The 19434-nt window shown below is 49.8% G+C and overlaps 1 protein-coding gene across 1 annotated transcript in view; it reads right to left on the bottom strand.

The window, feature by feature from the left end:
- Positions 1 to 10221, bottom strand: part of ZFPM1 (zinc finger protein, FOG family member 1) — a 203376-nt gene extending 193155 nt beyond the window's left edge. The window contains 1 exon segment of the mRNA XM_038753764.1: positions 10025 to 10221. Coding sequence (XP_038609692.1) covers positions 10025 to 10064 — 40 coding nt within the window. The 5' untranslated portion in view covers positions 10065 to 10221.
- Between the last annotated feature and the right edge of the window lie 9213 nt (positions 10222 to 19434).

The following is a 19434-nucleotide window of genomic DNA, read 5'->3' as shown; positions in this document are numbered from 1 at the left end:
AGGCTGTCTCTTGTTTCTGGTAGACTCTCGCAAGTACTTAGTACAAGCTTCCTGCATATAGTAGACATTCAGTAATACCAGCGATTGATTGATGATATGTCCAGGAAAGATGTACAGATTGATCCGGGCATGTCTTCTGGAAGAAGTGCCTTTGTAGGAGGATTTTGAAGACAGGCAGCGTGGCTTAGTGTATAGAGCATAGGTCTGAGAATCAGAAGGACCTGGGCTTTAATTCTGGCTCTGTCACATCTCTGCTATGTGACCCTGGGCAAGTCAGTTCACTTCTCTGGGCCTAAATTCCCTCATCTGTAAAATGGGGATTAAGACTGTGAACCAACCTGATTAACTTGTATCTGCCGCAGTGCTTAGAACAGTGCTTGGTTTATACCAAGTGCTTAACAAGTGCCATAGTTATTATTTTATTATTATTATTATTATTAAAGGGAGGGACCAACTTCTGGGACACAGAGGAAGGAAAGCATTCCAGGCAAAGGGAATGGGCATGATGTACATCTGGCTTTATTTCTATTTATTCTGATGACTTGACACCTGTCCACATGTTTTGTTGTCTGCCTCCCCCTTCTAGACCGTGAGCCCATTGTTGGGTAGGGGCCGTCTCTATATGTTGCCAACTTGTACTTCCCAAGTGCTTAGTACAGTGCTCTGCACACAGTAAGCGCTCAATAAATACGATTGAATGAATGAATGAGACCTACATTGGTGACAGAGAGTTGAGAACGAGGAACAGCTAGATAGTTTGTACCCTCAAACACTTGGTATAGCTCTTTGCACACAGTAAGCACTCAAATATGATTGATTAATTGACTGAGGAGGAATGAAGAGCAAGAGCTGTGTGTATTGGGAAAAGAGAGGAGTTAGGTAAAAGAGGGAGCCAGCTGATGAGAGAGACTTGAAGCTGATGGTTAGGAGTTTTTTTGTTTGTTTGTTTTAGATGAAAAGCAATGAGGAACTCCTGGAGATTTTTGAGAGGAAGTGTGATATGCTCTAATTCTTTGAGATTATGAGCCTCGTGTGAACCAGGGGATGGGCCAGATGTGACTGTCTTGTATCTCTTCTCCAACACTTAGCCCAGTATTACACACATGGTAAAGAAGACTGTTGAGCCCCATGTGGAACAGGGACTGTATCCAGCCCGGTTAGCTTATATCTACCCCAGTACTTAGAAGTGTCCTTGACACATAGCGCTTAACAAATACCATTATTATTATTATTATTACTTAATAAACATCATACAGTGCTTGACACATAGTAAGTGCTTAACAAATACCATAATTATTATCACAATTACCTAAAAACACTGTATGTAAAATAATCTGAAGATGGGAGAGGCTGAAGTCAGGGAGACCAGTAAGAAAGCTATTACCACAGCCCAACCAGTAGGTTGAGGGCTTGTTCCAGAACACCAGTGGAAGGGAAGAGGTGGTTCCATAGAACCAGCAGAATTTAGAGACATGTTGAATGTGGAAGGGGAGTGAGAAAGTCACCAACGTGGAATGTTTCTGAGTCAAAAAGAATGGTGACATTATTGACAGCGATGGGAAAGGTAAGAAGAGGAGAAGATTTTGGGAGGGAAGGTGGGGAGTTCAGTGGGGGATGGACTAAATTTAAGATGTCAGCAGATCATCCAATGGGAGATGTTCTCAATGTCATAATTCACCCCACATACCCAATCTGTCATCAAAACCTGCCAGTCTCACCTTCAAAACATCACCAAGATCCGCCCTCTCCTCTCCATCCAAACCACTACCACGTTAGTACGGTTACTCATGCTATCCCGACTGGATTACTGCATCAGCATCCTTTCTGACCTCCCAACCTCCTGTCTCCCCCCACTTCAAACCAACCTTCACTCTGCTGCCCAGATTATCTTTCTACTGAAACGTTCTGAGCATGTCACTCCCCTCTTCAAAAATCTCCTTTGGTTGCCTATCAACCTCCATATCAAGCAAAAACTACTCACTATTGGCTTGAAAGTTCTCCATCACCTTGCCCGCTCCTACATCTCCTCCCTTCTCCTATATCCGAGACCATACACTCTGCTCCTCTGGTGCTTAACCTTCTCACTGGGCCTCATTCTCGCCTGTCCCACAGCCGAACCCTGGCCCACGTCCGACCTCTGGCCTGGAATGCCCTCCCTTCTCAAATCTGCCAAACAATCACACTTTCCCCATTCAAAGCCCTACTGAAAGCTCACTTCCTCCAAGAGGCCTTCCCAGACTAAGCAAGCCCCCCTTTTCCTCAGCTCCCCCTCCCCTCCCCATCACCCCAACTCGCTCCCTTTGCTCTACCCCCACTCCTCATCCCACAGCACTTGTGTATGTATGTACATATCCATAATTCTATTTATTTATATTAATGCCTGTTTACTTGTTTTGATGTGTATAGATCTATAATTCTATTTATTTATATTGATGCTGTTGATGCCTGTTTACTTGTATTGGTGTCTGTCTCCCCCCTTCTAGACTGTAAGCCAGTTGTGGGCAGGGATTGTCTCTATTCTGAATTGTACTTTCCAAGCGCTTAGTACAGTGCACTGCACATAGTAAGTGCTCAATAAATATGATTAACTGAGTGAATGAATGAATGAACTGGCGGGATGATTTTCCCCCACTGAAGCAGTGGGGAAGGGACAGAATCTTTGAAGGCCAGTATATTTAAGTCGTATTTCCAGTCTTGCTACCCTCACTCTAGTACTCCAGTAAGTCAATTCTGCCACTTGCCCACTATGTGACCTTGGGTGAGTCGCTTTAACTTCTCCATGCCTCACTTTCCTCATCTGTAAAATAGAGATTTGATATCAGTTCTCCCTCCCCCTAAACCTGAGAACCCCATGTGGGTCAGGGACTGTGAGGGACTGGATTGTATCCTCCTCCTCCCCCAGTGTTTGGCACAGTACTTCATTCATTCATTCAGTCATATTTATTGAGTGCTTACTGTGTGCAAAACACTGTGCTAAGCACACTTGGGAGAATAGGATATAACAATAACAGAGAATGTGCTTAATAAATACTAAGTTATTATTATTCCTCCTCTAGTTGTCCCTGTCCCTGCTAGCCCCTATGGTACTCTCCCAAGTGAGTACAGCACTTAGTACAGCACTCGGCACATAGTAAGCACTCACTAAATACAAATGAATTAAATGAATGAACCAGGTAGAGCAGCCAAAAGATAAAACAAAAACCCCTGTCCCACTCATCCCAGTGGCCTGACCTTAGCCCTTACTTTGGAGCCTGGGGGCCCTGTTTCAGAATGCATTCAGTTAAGTTTGTCAGATTTCTTCCAGGACTCATTCATTCAATCGTATTTATTGAGCACTTACTGTGTGCAGAACACTGTACTAAGCTCTTGGAAAGTACAATTTGGCAACAGATAGAGACAATCCCTATCTAACGATGGGCTCACAGTCTAGAAGGGGGAGACAGGCAACAAAACAAGTAGATCAGAAGCAGACATCCCAGGCTGGTGCCCCCTTGGGTAGCTGGCCTGTGATGGTGGCTACCCCCTCAGCTTGTCTGTGGCCCCTAATGACTACCCAGAGGTGCAGGGAAAGGCAGCTCCGTGGGACCAAGTTTGGCTTTGAAGTTGACTCGATTGCCCGAAGCGGATTAGTCGCACAGAGGCCACACAGAAATTTGCTTAAGCAAATTGGAAATGGGTGGAAAACACCAGTTTCCAAAAGGATTTTTGGCTAGATTTGAAAGCGTCCATTGACTTCTATTCCCTTGGAGGGGAATCCGAGAAGGAGAAGAAGTAATAATAATAATAATACTAATGGTATTTGTTAAGCACTTACTATGTGCTAAGCACTGTTCTAAGTGCTGGGGTAGAAACAGGGTAATCAGGTTGTCCCACGTGGAGCTCACACTTTTAATCCCCATTTTACAGATGAGGTAACTGAGGCACAGAGAAGTGACTTGCCCAAGACCACACAGCAAACAAGTGGGGGAGGCGGGATTAGAACCCACGTCCTCTGACTCCCAAGCCCTTGTTCTTTCCACTAAGCCATGCTGCTTCAAGCAGAGTTTGTGAAAGTCAAACAGATCAACTCGGGGGTGGTGGGGTCTTGTCGGGTCGTCAGGTGAGCCTTGCCATGGGACTCCCTCGGACAGTGTCAGGTCTCCGGGTGCCAAGTGGGCACCAGGTGCGGGTGGGCTTTTCAGGAAACGGTGCCCCAGCCCACTCAAGCCCTGGGATGGGGACGAGGCCCCGGAGAAATGAGTGCAATGAAGGCCCTAGCTCATGGAAAGAAAACCGCTTAATGAGCTCACGGATCTGACAAATGGAGGTCCTGCGCACTTAACTTTCTCCTCCCCGACCCAAACAATGTCTTAAGCCAGCGCCCACCAAAAGGGGAAAACAAAACATCGTTTAAAGTAGAGGAAAAGGGCGCTTTCTGAGCCGAGTTGCCCACTCCCACAAACGCCCTTCCAATCTAAGCAACAGGACACATTCCGCCCCCTCCGCCCCCACCCCTCAAAAATACACCAAAACCCTAATAAGGCCGGTTAACTACTTTTCAGATTGTGTTATCTAACTCCATCTAATACGATTTCAAGATAGAGTATCGGTTGATAAATGCCAGATTGCTATTTTGCCAAACACGTTTCCTTCACTCAGCAAAATAATCCCCAAAAGTCAGCTTTCTGCCATTCGACAGACTGTACCACTCGGGCCTCATTAAAAAGAGAGGAGGGGGTGGAAAGAATATTTTCAATTTTATATCTATTTTGCCAAGTTCATAGGAAAGCAAGGGTGTCCGGCGGGTCAGCCCCCTCCCCGCCATCGGATCGGATCATTAAAACGCCCGCATTAATCACATTTGCAATGGAACAAATTGTCGGAGCCCTTCTGCCTTTTCTTTTCAGTGTTTGTTATTGTAGGCGAATCCTGCTCCAGTCTGGTTGGTAGCGATAAGAACCTCTTATCTGGCTTGGCGATCTTTATCAGTATGGAGATCAGGCCCCACCACTTATCAGGAATTCACATCTACTTTAGCTGAAAGCAGAACAGAAAGGAAAAACAGGCGGGCATAAAAGCTCATGCAACTACCGGGAGACTTTTCACTTCAAGTTAATTTTGAAAAAGGAGAAAAAGTCTCATAAACATACACAGAGACACCATCGGCCTAAAAAATCAATCTCCCTTCTTATCTCTGGCCCCCATCTGCAAAAGCCAAGACTGCAACTGCTTAAGGTTTGCTCATTCTGCGTATGGGCCCACACTCCCATGTTTGAAGTTAATAAATGTAATAGGCTATCTGGGCCGGGATCAGTTCCCTGCTTTTATCAGCCGTTCACATCAATCTCACAGCAGAACAAAAGAGACACAGAAAAACAGGCAGCTGCATCTGAGGTTGCAGTATTTTCTTAGGCTTTGATGGTGGGGGGAGAAGAGAGATGACGAGTGGGGGTGGGAGGGGGGGAAGGAAGGCGGAAATGTAACCTTCATCACTAATGGAATCAGATTAATTAGCCTATCAGTTTCCCCCAATCTAATGACTAGTTTAGAGGCCGAAGCCCAAGGGACGGTCTTGAACAAAGAGATTCTCTTTTAAATGTTCAATCTGAAATACCAGAAATTGCACCCACGGTATCTGAATGCCATCGGCGCCTAGTTACAATCAGCATTAATATCTTAACTCGATGTTCCATCTAACTTGAATCCAGAATCAAACTAAACAAACCCAACAAAAAAGAAAAAGGTGGAGGGGGGGGGGGAGGAATGAAACCAGCCAAGCCGGCACCGTCATTATCAGATAAGATAGGAAAGTGGGCCAGGAGGTGGCCATGCCCCCCTGCCTCTGTGCCACTTTCTCCCACATTTCCTAACATTCTGGGACAGAGGCAACGGGGACACTTCGGGAACTCAAATAACCTTCTGGCCTTTGGAGGGAGCGGGGCCTGCTCAAACCCAACGCCAGGGCATTCATCATCATTTTTTGTATTGGTTAAATATAGTCCGGGGTCTGATCTAGCGCTCCGCCTTATCATTTCTGGCAATCTCGTCTTAAACCTGAGATCTCTCCTCGGCGCCTATCTGCATTTCTCATCAAGCTGAAAAAAGCAGAACCGAGGCGCACAGAAGAAGAAAAAAAAAACGAGAGAAAGAGAGCAGATAGGAATCTGTGGGAGGTTTTAATACTTCAGTTGACATGATATAAGTATACTTTCTGAAAACAGGTCCGGTTTGTACATTTATAGGAGTCGGATTACCAGAACTCTGATTCACGCACACTCTCGCCTTTTCCAGTGAGCCAAGCAAAGGGAACAACAACAACAACAACAACAAAGCAGGCATCTATGTTTCTAATGACTGTTTTCATGTTGACGTAAAGGAAAGGTTCCAAGCCTCTCTGGGTTTTATCCACTTTGGCCATCTTCATCTGTTTGCGATCAGCCTTCCTCCGTATCACAGGTTCACATCTCTGAAGAAAGCAGAAGTGGAAGGAGAAAAAGAGCGAGCCGGGAGCGCTGCCTTCCCACTAACACATTTGAAAGGCTGCCGCGTCCTTTGAGCATCCTAATCCATCTTGGGATCACCTTTTACTCCTTATTAAGCGGCACGCATCTTCCAGAGGGGAAGCCAAGGGAGGAAGGAGAAGTAGGAGCCTGGACCGACTCAACTATGCCGTAGAGGAGAGGGCCAACTACCTGGCCCTTTGCTGAGAACTATTAGCGACGCTGACAACCACTTTAATAAGTTATTATTAGCCTGAACCTTTCTATTCGAACCTAGGCGGACCGTAAGGGAGCTGGCTTCCTGTCACACGTACAAGAAGAGCGAACACTATACTGAAATATCCTTTATCAAGAAAAAGATCAGCATTGTTGTCTAAGCAGCCGAGAATCTTTGTTCAGTGCAAAGCCACGGAGAGCAGCTTCTGCACTGACTTCTGCTAATTAAAACGGAACGGTTGCTATAAATGCACAGCGGCTGACATTAATTATCCAGACTTGATCTCGGGGGCTCTAGGTAAAACTTTAGGTTAAAGAAATGGGGGGGGGGGGGGATAAAACCTTATATTTTCCACCTATTCCCCTCTAGGTCTGATAAAGATCTATCAGGTGAGCCATCGTCTCCGGCGGGCAGGTAGATGCCACTCAGAATTGCAATTATTTCGCAAGGCTGATAAAAGCAACGTTTGTTACAAACTCTCCCTCCATCTCTAAGTTATCAGTCACTCCGATCTGGTCAGGAAAGAAAAGGAGGGTGGGGCGAGGGGGAGGGGAGAAACAAAAGCAGGTAACCCCGGTGGAAGTGTTCCAGCGGTTCATAGAAACCCCCCAGAATAGACAAAGAGGGCAATCTTTCATCTCGGCCAGACCTGAAATCAGATTCTTCTCCCTTGATCGGTTTGGTTCTCCAAGAGAACCAAGGGGCCGCCCAATCACTCACAGTGCACTTGGACTGGGAGAGGCAGAGAAAATACAGAGCAATCCGAAGGTGGTCCTAATCTGACGTTTATCCGGATACTTAATCAGGGTTTCCCCCTATCTTCTTTCCTTTCTTTTTTTATTTTTCAGGCCAAATGCAGGACGGTGGTGTCCAAAACAGGGAAAAGCCCAGGTCCCGGTAGCTGAAGTCCCAACGGCTTCCCGAAGGAAAACACAAAGTAATCAAGCTCACGGTTAGAGATCGCTCCATACTTTCGCATCCCATCTTTCCAAAAGTCCCCAGATGATCTTTTTTTAAAAAAAATACAATGACTGTGAGAGTCAACCGAGCCGATAAGATCACAATTTCATCCCGTCCCGACAGAGTGATTTTTATCAGGATGGGACTTGCAGAATGGAATATTTTAAACTTTATCTCAACCCTGATCAGTCAGAGGCTGCCCTATCGGGCCAAAACATCTCGGTGGAAGCGAGGGGAGAAAGAGGAGGAGGGTGAGGGGTAAAAATGGGGAGGGTGAGGAGGCCGGGGGGAGGCCTCTAAAATGGACACAAACTTCTCCGGCCACTAGTAAAATTTGGGGGTGGCTGGGAGGGGAAAATCTTAATAGCCGGGCTCCGACTAATTGGACCTTAGAATGAAAACAGCAGTGCACGTATATACATTACAGATCTGCCCTGTGGATATTAGATTACATGTCACTCTGCAAATAGCCAGCATTGCGGGAGCCCTGGAGATGGCATCATGGACAGGCTGTCGTTTGGGGCAGCGGGAGAAAGAGGCAGCAGGTTGCGCGGAGTGTGAAGGACGCCAAGGAGCAAATACTCCTTGGGCAAGTCACTGAACTTCTCTGTGCCTCAGTTATCTCATCTGTTAAAAAGGGGATCAGGCCGGTGAGCTCCCACATGGGACAGGGCTGGGTCCAATCCGCCTGGCTTGTATCCACCCTAGCGCTTAGTACAGTGCCTGACACAGAATAAGTGCTTAACAGATACCCTCATCATTATGTTTACTAAAATACCATCGTTTGGACAGGCTGTCTTTTGGGGGAGCGGGAGAAAGAGGCAGCAGGTTGCGCGGAGTGTGAAGGACGCCAAGGAGCAAATACTCCTTGGGCAAGTCACTGAACTTCTCTGGGCCTCAGTTACCTCATCTGCTAAAAAGGGGATCAGGCCGGTGAGCTCCCACATGGGACAGGGCTGGGTCCAATCCGCCTGGCTTGTATCCACCCTAGCGCTTAGTACAGTGCCTGACACAGAATAAGCGCTTAACAGATACCCTCATCATTATGTTTACTAAAATACCATCGTTTGGGGAGGGTCGGGGGAAGCGGGGTGGAAGGGTAACAGTAAAGACTTTATCCGGGCAGCTGTCTGCCAGAGGGACGTTAAGATGGTCCAGGAGTGGGGCCAGTACTGGTTCGGTTTCCTCCTCCCGTCGGGTCTGTGGATGTGTGACTTTGGGCAAGTCACTTCACTTCTCTGTGCCTCAGTTACCTCATCTCGAAAATAGGAATGAAGACTGTGAGCCCCACGTGGGACAACCTGATTACTTGTATCTCCCCCAGAGCTTAGAACAGTGCTTGGTGCATAGTAAGCGCTTAACAAATATCATTATTATTATTATTATTATGTACCGGGTGCCGTCCCCGGGTTGCCCCGGTGGAAAGGGGGAGGGAGTGGTGATGATGATGAGGGCATTTGTTAAGCGCTTACTATGTACCAAGAACTGTTCTAAGCGCTGAGGGAGAGAGAAGGTAATCAGGTTGTCCCACGTGGGGCTCACAGTCTTAATCCCCATTTTGCAGAAGAGGGGACTGAGTCCCGAGAAGTGAAGTGGATTGCCCAAGGTCACACAACAGACAAGTGGCAGAGCCGGGATTAGGACCCACGACCTTTGGCTCCCAAGCCCGGGCTCTTTCCACTACGCCACGCTGCTTCTTTTCATCATAATAATGATGGTATGGGTTAAGCGCTTACTATGTGCGAAGCACTATTCTAAGCGCTGGGGCAGATAGTTGTCCCACGTGGGGCTCCCAGTCTTAAATCCCATTTTACAGACGAGGGAACTGAGGCCCAGAGAAGTTGTGACTTGCCAAGGTCACACAGCCGACAAGTGGCGGAGGAGAATAATAATAACGATGGCATTTGCTACGCGCTTACTATGTGCCAAGCACTGTTCTAAGCGCTGGGGAGAGATACAAAGTCATCAAGTTGTCCCACGTGGGGCTCACGGTCTTCCTCCCCATTTTACAGACGGGGGAACCGAGGCCCAGGGAGGTCGGGACCAACGTGGGGCAGAAGCGTGCCAGGCTGGGCACGAAATCCCAGCGCTGCCGAGGGTGAGGGCGAGAGGGGAGGAGGAAGAAGAGGCTTCCATCCCCCCTGGCGCTTAGCACAGTGCCTGGCACGGGATAATCGCTTAACAGATACCCCCATCATTACGTTTACTAAAATACCATCGTTGGGGGAGGGCGGGGAGAAGCGGGGTGGAAGGGTAACTTTATCCGGGCAGCTGGCTGCCAGAGGGACGTTAAGATGGTCCAGGAGAGGGGCCAGGATTGGGTCCCCGAGGCTGGTCCTCTTCCTCCTGTCCAAAGTTTGACACTTACGCTTGATTTGCCTGGGGTTGCTCTGTTTCCTCCTGGACATCTCTCGGGCGGGCGGTGGGTCGGCTCCCTCCCTGCTGCCTCTAACTGCCGGGCTGGCGGCGGGTCAGAGCGGGGGCACGGGTGCCGGGGGCGCGGGGGCAGCAACGTCTCATGCCCGCCCCGGCCCCCAAGCTGGCCCCGGGGGGCTGCGGAGCCCTGGGCACCGCTGGGCAGAGCTGGGCACCGCTGGGCAGAGCTGGGCACCGCCGGGCAGGGCTGGGCAGGGCTGGACACCGCTGGGCAGAGCTGGGCACCGCTGGGTATGGCTGGGCACCGCTGGACAGAGCTGGGCACGGTTGGGCAGAACTGGGCACCGCTGGGCACGGCTGGACAGAGCTGGGCACGGCTGGGCACGGCTGGGCACCGCTGGACCGAGCTGGGCACGGCTGGAAGAGCTGGGCAGAGCTGGGCACCGCTGGACAGAGCTGGGCACCGCTGGACAGAGCTGGGCACGGCTGGGCAGAGCTGGGCACCGCTGGACAGAGCTGGGCACGGCTGGGCAGAGCTGCGCACGGCTGGGCAGGGCTGGACAGAGCTGGGCAGGGGGGATTCCCCCCCTTTCCCTCGAAGCAGGGCGAGCCGCCTTAGGGGGTCCGTCCGGCTGCGGGTGGGAGGGCGGGCGGGCGGACGGCGCGACTCCCGTGTGGTGGTCCTCCTCCTCCTCCTCCTCCGCCCGGCCCGGCCCGGCCCGGCTCTTCTCCCCGACCCGTCCCAGCGCGGCTGCGCGCTCCAGCGGGAAAGGGGGGGCGCGCGGGCGGGCGGGCGGGGGCGCGCGGGGGGCGGGCGGTCCGGTCCGGCGGGGGGCGCGCGCGGGGGCGGGCGGGCGGGCGGGGCGAAGGGCCGGCGTCACCGCGCCCCGCCCCGCCCCGCCCCGCCCCGCCCCGCCCCGCCGCCGCGCAGCCTGCTCCCGCACGCCCCCTAGCGGAGTCGCGGCCCGCCCAACGGCCCGCCGGCCCGCCCCCTGCTGGTGGTTTGGGGGGGTGGCGGGCCAGGCGGAGCGGGATGGGTGCTGCCCGCGGCCAATGAGCCTGGACAATCAGAGCCCCTCCTCCTCCTCCTCCTCCTCCTCCTCCTCCTCCTCCTCCTCCTCCTCCTCCTCCGGCCGCTCACCGGGCAGCCGGGACCAGCGGGGGCCGGAGGCCGCAACACACGGACTTTTGCCACTTTTCTTGCCTTCTTTCTTTCTCTCTTTCTCGCTCCCTCTCTTCCTCCCTTCTTTCTTTTCTTTTCTTTCTTTCTTTTTCTTTCTTTCTTTCTTTCTTTCTTTCTTTCTTTCTTTCTTTCTTTCTTTCTTTCTCCCTCCCCTCCCTCTCCATTCCCTCCCTCCTTCTCTCTCCCCTCCCTCCCTCTCCATTCCCTCCCTCCTTCTCTCTCCCCTCCCTCCCTCTCCATTCCCTCCCTCCTTCTCTCTCCCCTCCCTCCCTCTCTCCCTCCCTCTCTCCCTCCTTTCCCTCCCCCTCTCTCTCTCCCTCTCCTTTACCTCCCCCTCTCTCTCCTTCTCCTTTCCCTCCCTCTCCCTCCCCTTCCCTTCCCCTCTCTCCTCCCTCCCTCTCTCCCCCTCCCTTCCTCCCTCCTCCCTCCCTCTCTCTCCCTCCCCTCCCCCCTCTCTCCCCCTTCCCACCCTCTCTCTCACCCTCCCTTCCCTCCCTCTCTCTCTCCTCCCCCCTCCCTCTTCCTTCCTCCCTCCCCCTTCCCTCCCCCTCTCTCCTCCTCCCTCCCTCCCTCCCTCCCTCTCTCTCCTCCTCCCTCCCTCCCTCCCTCACTCTCTCTCTCTCCTCCTCCCTCCCTCCCTCTCTCTCTCTCCCCCCTCCCTCCCTCTCTCTCCCCCCTCCCTCCCTCTCTCTCTCCCTCCCTCCCTCTCTCCCTCCCTCTCCATCTCTCCCCCTCCCTTCCTTCCCTCTCTCCCCCTCCATTCCTTCCCTCTCTCCCCCCTTCCCTCCCTCCCCCTCCCTTCCCTCCTCTCTCTCTCCCCCTCCCTTCCCTCCCTCTCTCCTCCTTCCTTCCCTCCCTCTCTCCTCCTTCCTTCCCTCCCTCTCTCCTCCTTCCTTCCCTCCCTCTCTCCTCCTCCCTTCCCTCCTTCTCTCCTCCTCCCTTCCCTCCTTCTCTCTTTCCCTCCCTCTCTCCCCCTTCCCTCCTTCTCTCTCTTTCCCTCCCTCTCTCTCTCCCCCTCCCTTCCTCTCTCTCTCTCCCTCCCTCTCTCCCCCACCCTTCCCTCTCGCCCTCCCCTCTCACCCTCCCTCTCTTTCCCCCTGCCCCTTTTCCTCCCATGAACTGAAACCTCTCCATCCCAGGGGTCCCATAACATCGATGGAAAGGGCACGGGCTTGGGAGGCAGAGGACGTGGCTTCCAATCCCGACTCCACCACTTGTCAGCTGTGTGACCTTGGGCAAGTTATTTCACTTTTCTGGGCCTCAGTTCCCTCATCGGTAAAATGAGGATTGAGACTGTGAGCCTCATGTCGGACAAGGACGGAATCCAACCTGATTTTCTTGTATCCACACCAGCCCTTAATACAGTGCCTGACACATAGTAAGCGCTTAACAAATACCCTAATTATTATTATTATTATTATCCAGGGCTAGCCCCTCATGTATTGCCTGGCCTTCTTATTCCCTCATCCTACCTGACTCCACACCCCGCCAAAACTGTGCCAATACAATAATAATTGTGGTATTTGTTAAGTGCTTACTATGTGCTGCGCACTGTCCTAAGCTCTGGGGTAGATACAAGGTCATCAGGTTGGATACAGTCCTTGTCCCACATGGCACTCACAGTCTCAATCCACGTTTTCCAGATGAGGGAACTGAGGCTCAGAGACTTGCCCAAGGTCACACAGCAGACAAGTGGCAGAGCTGAAATTAGGACCCAGACTGAGCTCCCTCCTTCCTCTCCCCCTCCTCCCCCTCCGCATCCCCCCTGCCTTACCCCCTTCCCCTCCCCACAGCACCTATATATATGTTTATACATATTCATTACTCTATTTGTACATATTTGTTCTATTTATTTTATTTTGTTAATATGTTTTGTTTCGTTCTCTGTCTCCCCCTTCTAGACTGTGAGCCCACTGTTGGGTAGGGACCGTCTCTATATGTTCCTAACTTGTACTTCCCAAGCACTTAGTAAAGTGCTCTGCACACAGTAAGCGCTCAATAAATATGATTGAATGAATGAATGAATGACCTTCTGATTCCCAAGCCCGTGCTCTAGCCACTCGGCCATGCTGCTCTGCACTAGAGCAAGACATTTAACAAGACATCCTCTCCCTGACTTTCCAGTCACCGTAGATGGCACAACCATCCTTCCCGTCTCACAAGCCCACAACCTTGGTGTCATCCTCGACTCCGCTCTCTCATTCACCCCACACATCCAATCCGCCACCAAAACCTACCGGTCTCACCACCACAACATTGCCAAGATCCACCCTTTCCTCTCCATCCAAACCATTACCCTGCTGGTTCAATCTCTCATCCTATTCCGACTGGATTACTGCATCAGCCTCCTCTCTGATCTCCCATCCTCCTGTCTCTCCCCGCTTCAGTCTATACTTCACGCTGCTGCGTGGATTATCTCTGTACAGAACCATTCTGGGCATGATACTCCCCTCCCCAAAAATCTCCAGTGGTTGCCTGTCAACCTACGCATCAAGCAAAAACTCACTCTCGGCTTCAAAGCTCTCCGTCACCTCGCCCCCTCCTACCTCACCTCCCTTCTCTCCTTTTCCAGCCCAGCCTGCACCCTCCACTCCTCTGCAGCTAACCTCCACAATGTACCTCGTTCTCACCTGTCCTGCCGTCGACCCCCGGCCCACATCCTTCCCCTGGCTTGGAATGCCCTCCCTCCACACATCCGCCAAGCTAGCTCTCTTCCTCCCTTCAAAGCCCTACTGAGAGCTCATCTCCTCCAGAAGGCCTTCCCAGACTGAGCCCCCTCCTTCCTCTCTCCCTCCTTCTCCTCCCCATCCCCTCTGCCCTACCTCCTTTCCCTCCCCACAGCACCTGTATATATATTTGTACAGATTTATGACTCTATTTTACTTGTACATATTTACTATTCTATTTATTTTGTTAATGTTGTGCATTTAGCTTTAATTCTATGTGTTCTGATGACTTGACACCTGTCCATATTTTTTGTTGTTGTTGTCTGTCTCCCCCTTCTAGACTGTGAGCCCGTTGTTGGGCAGGGACCGTCTCTATATGTCGCTGACTTGTACTTCCCAAGCACTTAGTACAGTGCTCTGCACACAGTAAGCGCTCAATAAATACGATTGAATGAATGAATGAATGAATTTAGCAATTCACAAGTAATAAAACGAGAGGCACTCAGAGTTCTTAGAGTAAATATTTTCAATATGTTGCCAATTTGTACTTCCCAAGTGCTTAGTACAGTGCTCTGCACATAGTAAGCGCTCAATAAATACGATTGATGATGATGATGATATTCTCTAGACCGTAAACTCGTCATAGGCAGGGAACGTGTCTACCGACTCTGTTATATCGTTCTCTCCCAAGAGAAGAGAACTTGCCAGATACTTTGGTACACACTGAGTTGTGTTTGCAATCGCCTCCCTGCACAGTGACACAACCATTGAAGAGCAGTCTGCTGTGACCTTGGACACGTCACTTGACTTCTCTGGGCCTCAGTTGCCTCATCTGTAGAATGGGGATTGAAAGTGTGAGCCCCATGTGAGACAACTTGGTTACCCTGTATCTACTGTAGTGCTTAGAACAGTGCTTGGCACGTAGTAAGCACTAAAATACCATCATCATCCTCCTTACTTAGTTCAGGGCTCTGCAGACTGTAAGCACTCAACAAATACAATTGATTGATTGATTGATTGATACCCCCTACTGAATGAAGAGAATTTATCCCTACATCCCTCAGGTCCTTTGGTAGTGTTTCTGCTGGGACTTTTTGGCCCTGAACTGCCTCTGGGGTACTAAGGGGGAAACTGGAGCCAGAGGGTGAACAAAAAGGCAAACTACCGCAAATTGTTCAGACCCATATGTTGAGAAAGTTTGCTGTTTCCAGTGTGAATAAAGTAGCCTCTAACCACTTAAGTACTCTCCTACCCCCTCACCAATACATTATCAATTATTTATATTAATATCTCTATCTCTCCCTCTAGACTGAAAGCTCACTGTGGGCAAGTAACATGTCTTTGCGACTCTTTTGTATTGTACTCTCCCAAGCACTTAGTACAGTGCTCTGCGCACAGTAAGCGCTCACTGAATACCATTGATTGACTGACTGAGGTCTTTAAACTCTATTGCTTCCCCCAACCTGCCATTTATTTTAAGGTCTGACTCCTTGGCTAGGTTGTAAGCTCCTTGAGAGCGGGGAATCCTTGTCTTCTAACTCTATTGCACTCCCGAGGGCACCTGCATAGCATCGTGGTCTAAAAAGCACAGGCCTGGGAGCAGAGGACATGGGTTATAATCCCTACTCTGCCATTTGTCTGCTGTGTGACCTTGGGCAAGTCACTTAACTTCTCTGTGCCACAGTTACCTCATCTGTAAAATGGGAACTAAGACTGTGAGCCCCATGTGGGACAGGGACTGCGTCCAACCTGATGACCTTGTATCTACCCTGGAGCTTAGGACAGTCCTTGGCACATAGTAAGTGCTTAACAAAGCCATAATAATTATTATTATTACCTCTGACTCCAAAGCCCATGATTTTTCCACTGAGCCAAACTGCTTCTCAATAATAATAATAATTAAGGTCTGTGCTTAATAATAATAATAATATATTATAATATATATTATTATAATATAATAATATAAATAATAATATAATTAATTATTATTATTGAGAAGCAGCGTGGCTCAGTGGAAAGAGCATGGGCTTTGGAGTCAGAGGTCGTGGGTTCAAATCCCAGTTCCCCCAGTTGTCAGCTGTGTGACCTTGGGCAAGTCACTTAACTTCTCTGTGCCTCAGTTACCTCATCTGTAAAATGGGGATTAAGACTGTGAGCCCCCCGTGGGACAACCTGATCACCTTGTAACCTCCCCAGAACTTAGAACAGTGCTTTGCACGTAGTAAGCACTTAATAAATGCCATTATTATTATCATCAGTAGTAGTAGTAGTAGTAGTAAGCACTCAAGAAATACTATTGATTGATTGAGCCCCACCTTTTCCCCCATTCCCTCTGGCTCTTCAGAATCCTGTGAGCATTCCAAGGGGTTATCCGGTCTTTATACTGACAAGATTTTAGGAAATGAAGGAATAATAATAATAATTGTACTAGTTAAGCACTTACTATGTGCCATACACTGTTCTAACTGCTGGAGTAGAGACAAGTTAATTAGTTTCGATCCAGTCCCTGTCCCACCTGGGGCTTACACTCTTAATCCCCATTTTACAGTTGAGGTTACTGAGGCCCAGAGAAGGGAAGGGTCTTACCCAAAGTCACACAGCAGACATGTGGCAGAGGAGGGATTAGAACCCAGGTTCTTCTGAATCCCAGGCCTGTATACTATCCACGCTGCTTCTCTATAGGGGAACGAATCCCCTAGAGAACCCTCCCAAAGTGCCTATCCCCCCCAACCATTCATTCATTCATTCAATCATATTTATTGAGTGCTTACAGTGTGCAGAGCACTGTACTAAACGCTTGGGAAGTACAAGTTGGCAACATATAGCGATGGTCCCTACCCAACAACGGGCTCACAGTCTAGAAGGGGGAGACAGGCTACAAAACAAAACATGTGGTCAACCACACACACACACAAACACACCTCCAATGCGAGTAAGGGTTTGGGAGTCAGAGGATGTGGGTTCAAATTCCAGCTGCTGTGTGCCCTTGGGCAAATCACTTAATTTCTCTGTGCCTCATTTACCTCATCTGTAAAATGGGGATTAAAAGTGTGAGCCCAAGTAGGACAACCTGATTACCCTGTATCTACCCCAGTGCTTAGAACAGAGTTTGGCAATCAATCAATCAATCAATCAATTGTATTTATTGAGCGCTTACTATGTGCAGAGCACTGTACTAAGCGCTTGGGAAGTACAAATTGGCAACACATAGAGACAGTCCCTACCCAACAGTGGGCTCACAGTCTAAAAGGGGGAGACAGAGAACAGAACCAAACATACCAACAAAATAAAATAAATAGGATAGAAATGTACAAGTAAAATAAATAAATAAATAAATAAATAGAGTAATAAATATGTACAACCATATATACATATATACAGGTGCTGTGGGGAAGGGAAGGAGGTAAGATAGGGGGATGGAGAGGCGGACGAGGGGGAGAGGAGGGAAGGGGCTCAGTCTGGGAAGGCCTCCTGGAGGAGGTGAGCTCTCAGCAGGGCCTTGAAGGGAGGAAGAGAGCTAGCTTGGCGGAGGGGCAGAGGGAGGGCATTCCAGGCCCGGGGGATGACGTGGGCTGGGGGTCGATGGCGGGACAGGCGAGAACGAGGTACAGTGAGGAGATTAGCGGTGGAGGAGCAGAGGTTGCGGGCTGGGCAGTAGAAGGAGAGAAGGGAGGTGAGGTAGGAGGGGGCGAGGGGATGGACAGCCTTGAAGCCCAGGGTGAGGAGTTTCTGCCTGATGCGCAGATTGATTGGTAGCCACTGGAGGAGGGGAGCAATATGCCCAGAGCGTTTCTGGACAAAGATAATCCGGGCAGCAGCATGAAGTATGGATTGAAGTGGAGAGAGACACGAGGATGGGAGATCAGAGAGAAGGCTGGTGCAGTAGTCCAGACGGGATAGGATGAGAGCTTGAATGAGCAGGGTAGCGGTTTGGATGGAGAGGAAAGGGCGGATCTTGGCAATGTTGCGGAGCTGAGACCGGCAGGTTTTGGTGACGGCTTGGATGTGAGGGGTGAATGAGAGAGCGGAGTCAAGGATGACACCAAGTTTGCGGGCTTGTGAAACGGGACGATGGTAGTGCCGTCAACAGAGATGGGAAAGTCAGGGAGAGGGCAAGGTTTGGGAGGGAAGACAAGGAGCTCAGTCTTCTACATGTTGAGCTTTAGGTGGCGGGCGGACATCCAGATGGAGATGTCCTGAAGGCAGGAGGAGATGCGAGCCTGGAGGGAGGGGGAGAGAGCAGGGGCAGAGATGTAGATCTGGGTGTCATCAGCGTAGAGATGATAGTTGAAGCCGTGGGAGCGAATGAGGTCACCAAGGGAGTGAGTGTAGATTGAGAACAGAAGGGGACCAAGCACTGAACTTGGGGAACCCCCACAGTAAGAGGATGGGAGGGGGAGGAGGAGCCTGCAAAAGAGACTGAGAAAGAACGACCGGAGAGATAAGAGGAGAACCAGGAGAGGACGGAGTCTGTGAAGCCAAGGTCAGATAACCTTGTTGAGGAGAAGGGGGTGGTCCACAGTGTCAAGGGCAGCTGAGAGGTCGAGGAGGATTAGGACAGAATATGAGCCATTGGATTTGGCAAGCAGGAGGTCATTGGTGACCTTTGAGAGGGCAGTTTCCGTGGAATGAAGGGGACGGAAGCCAGACTGGAGGGGGTTAAGGAGAGAGTTGTTGTTGAGGAATTGTAGGCAGCATGTGTAGACAACTCGTTCAAGGAGTTTGGAAAGGAATGGTAGGAGGGCTTAACAAATACCATAATAATAATAATAATAATTAATAATAATAATAATGATAATAATGGAAAGGGCCCAGGTGTGAGAGAGTGAGGCAGCAGAAGGGTCTGGAAAATCCACAGGACTAGCAAAGCTGCCTGTGTGGGGAGGGAGGGGGCTATCTTACCCCTCCTTCCCATCCCCCAGGGCCTCCGATCCTCTCCGCTCTCCAGACCCTATTGTTTGGACTAAATACCTTCTCTGTTGACATCTCTCTGGTTTCATGATTTCTCTCCCAGCCGTGGTTTGTATTTCACCTTTGCTGCTCAGATGAGAAGCGCAAGAAAGCCTGAGTATAAGAATGCCTTGCTTTCTACGCTGCAACTAGCCATTGCATGTTCTAATGATTTAATGGTGAAGGGCCAGAGTCTCTTCCTCTGGGAGATGTCCTCAGGATTTGCCTAGGATCTGACTTGGAAAATTTGGTCTTTAAATGTTTCCACAAGATTTTCTTTAATTCTCTCCCAGACGTTTCTCAGTACTTTCCAACCTGTGAACTGGAGCTTCATTTTATGTAATCTCAATGCTCAATTATTCTTTTTTACCAAGGGCCTAGACATGAAAACATTAAAACAAAAATATAAAATGTCTCTGGAGCCGGTTGTTCTAATTCCTCTCTGTTCCAGCTATTAAGTACTTGATTAAAAAAACTTATTTGAGTTTTACCTACCGCCCATGTCCTGCCTTTTTCCCAGTCCACACTCTCTGGAGAAAGTATTAATTAGCAGTGGATGGCTAATAACAATAATAATGATGGTATTTGTTAAGCACTTTGTGC

Source organism: Tachyglossus aculeatus, chromosome 11 (assembly GCF_015852505.1).
Source record: "Tachyglossus aculeatus isolate mTacAcu1 chromosome 11, mTacAcu1.pri, whole genome shotgun sequence".
NCBI classification, from domain to species: Eukaryota; Metazoa; Chordata; class Mammalia; order Monotremata; family Tachyglossidae; genus Tachyglossus; species Tachyglossus aculeatus.
Note: the sequence above shows the minus strand (reverse complement) of the source record. Positions and strands in the feature narration are given on the sequence as shown.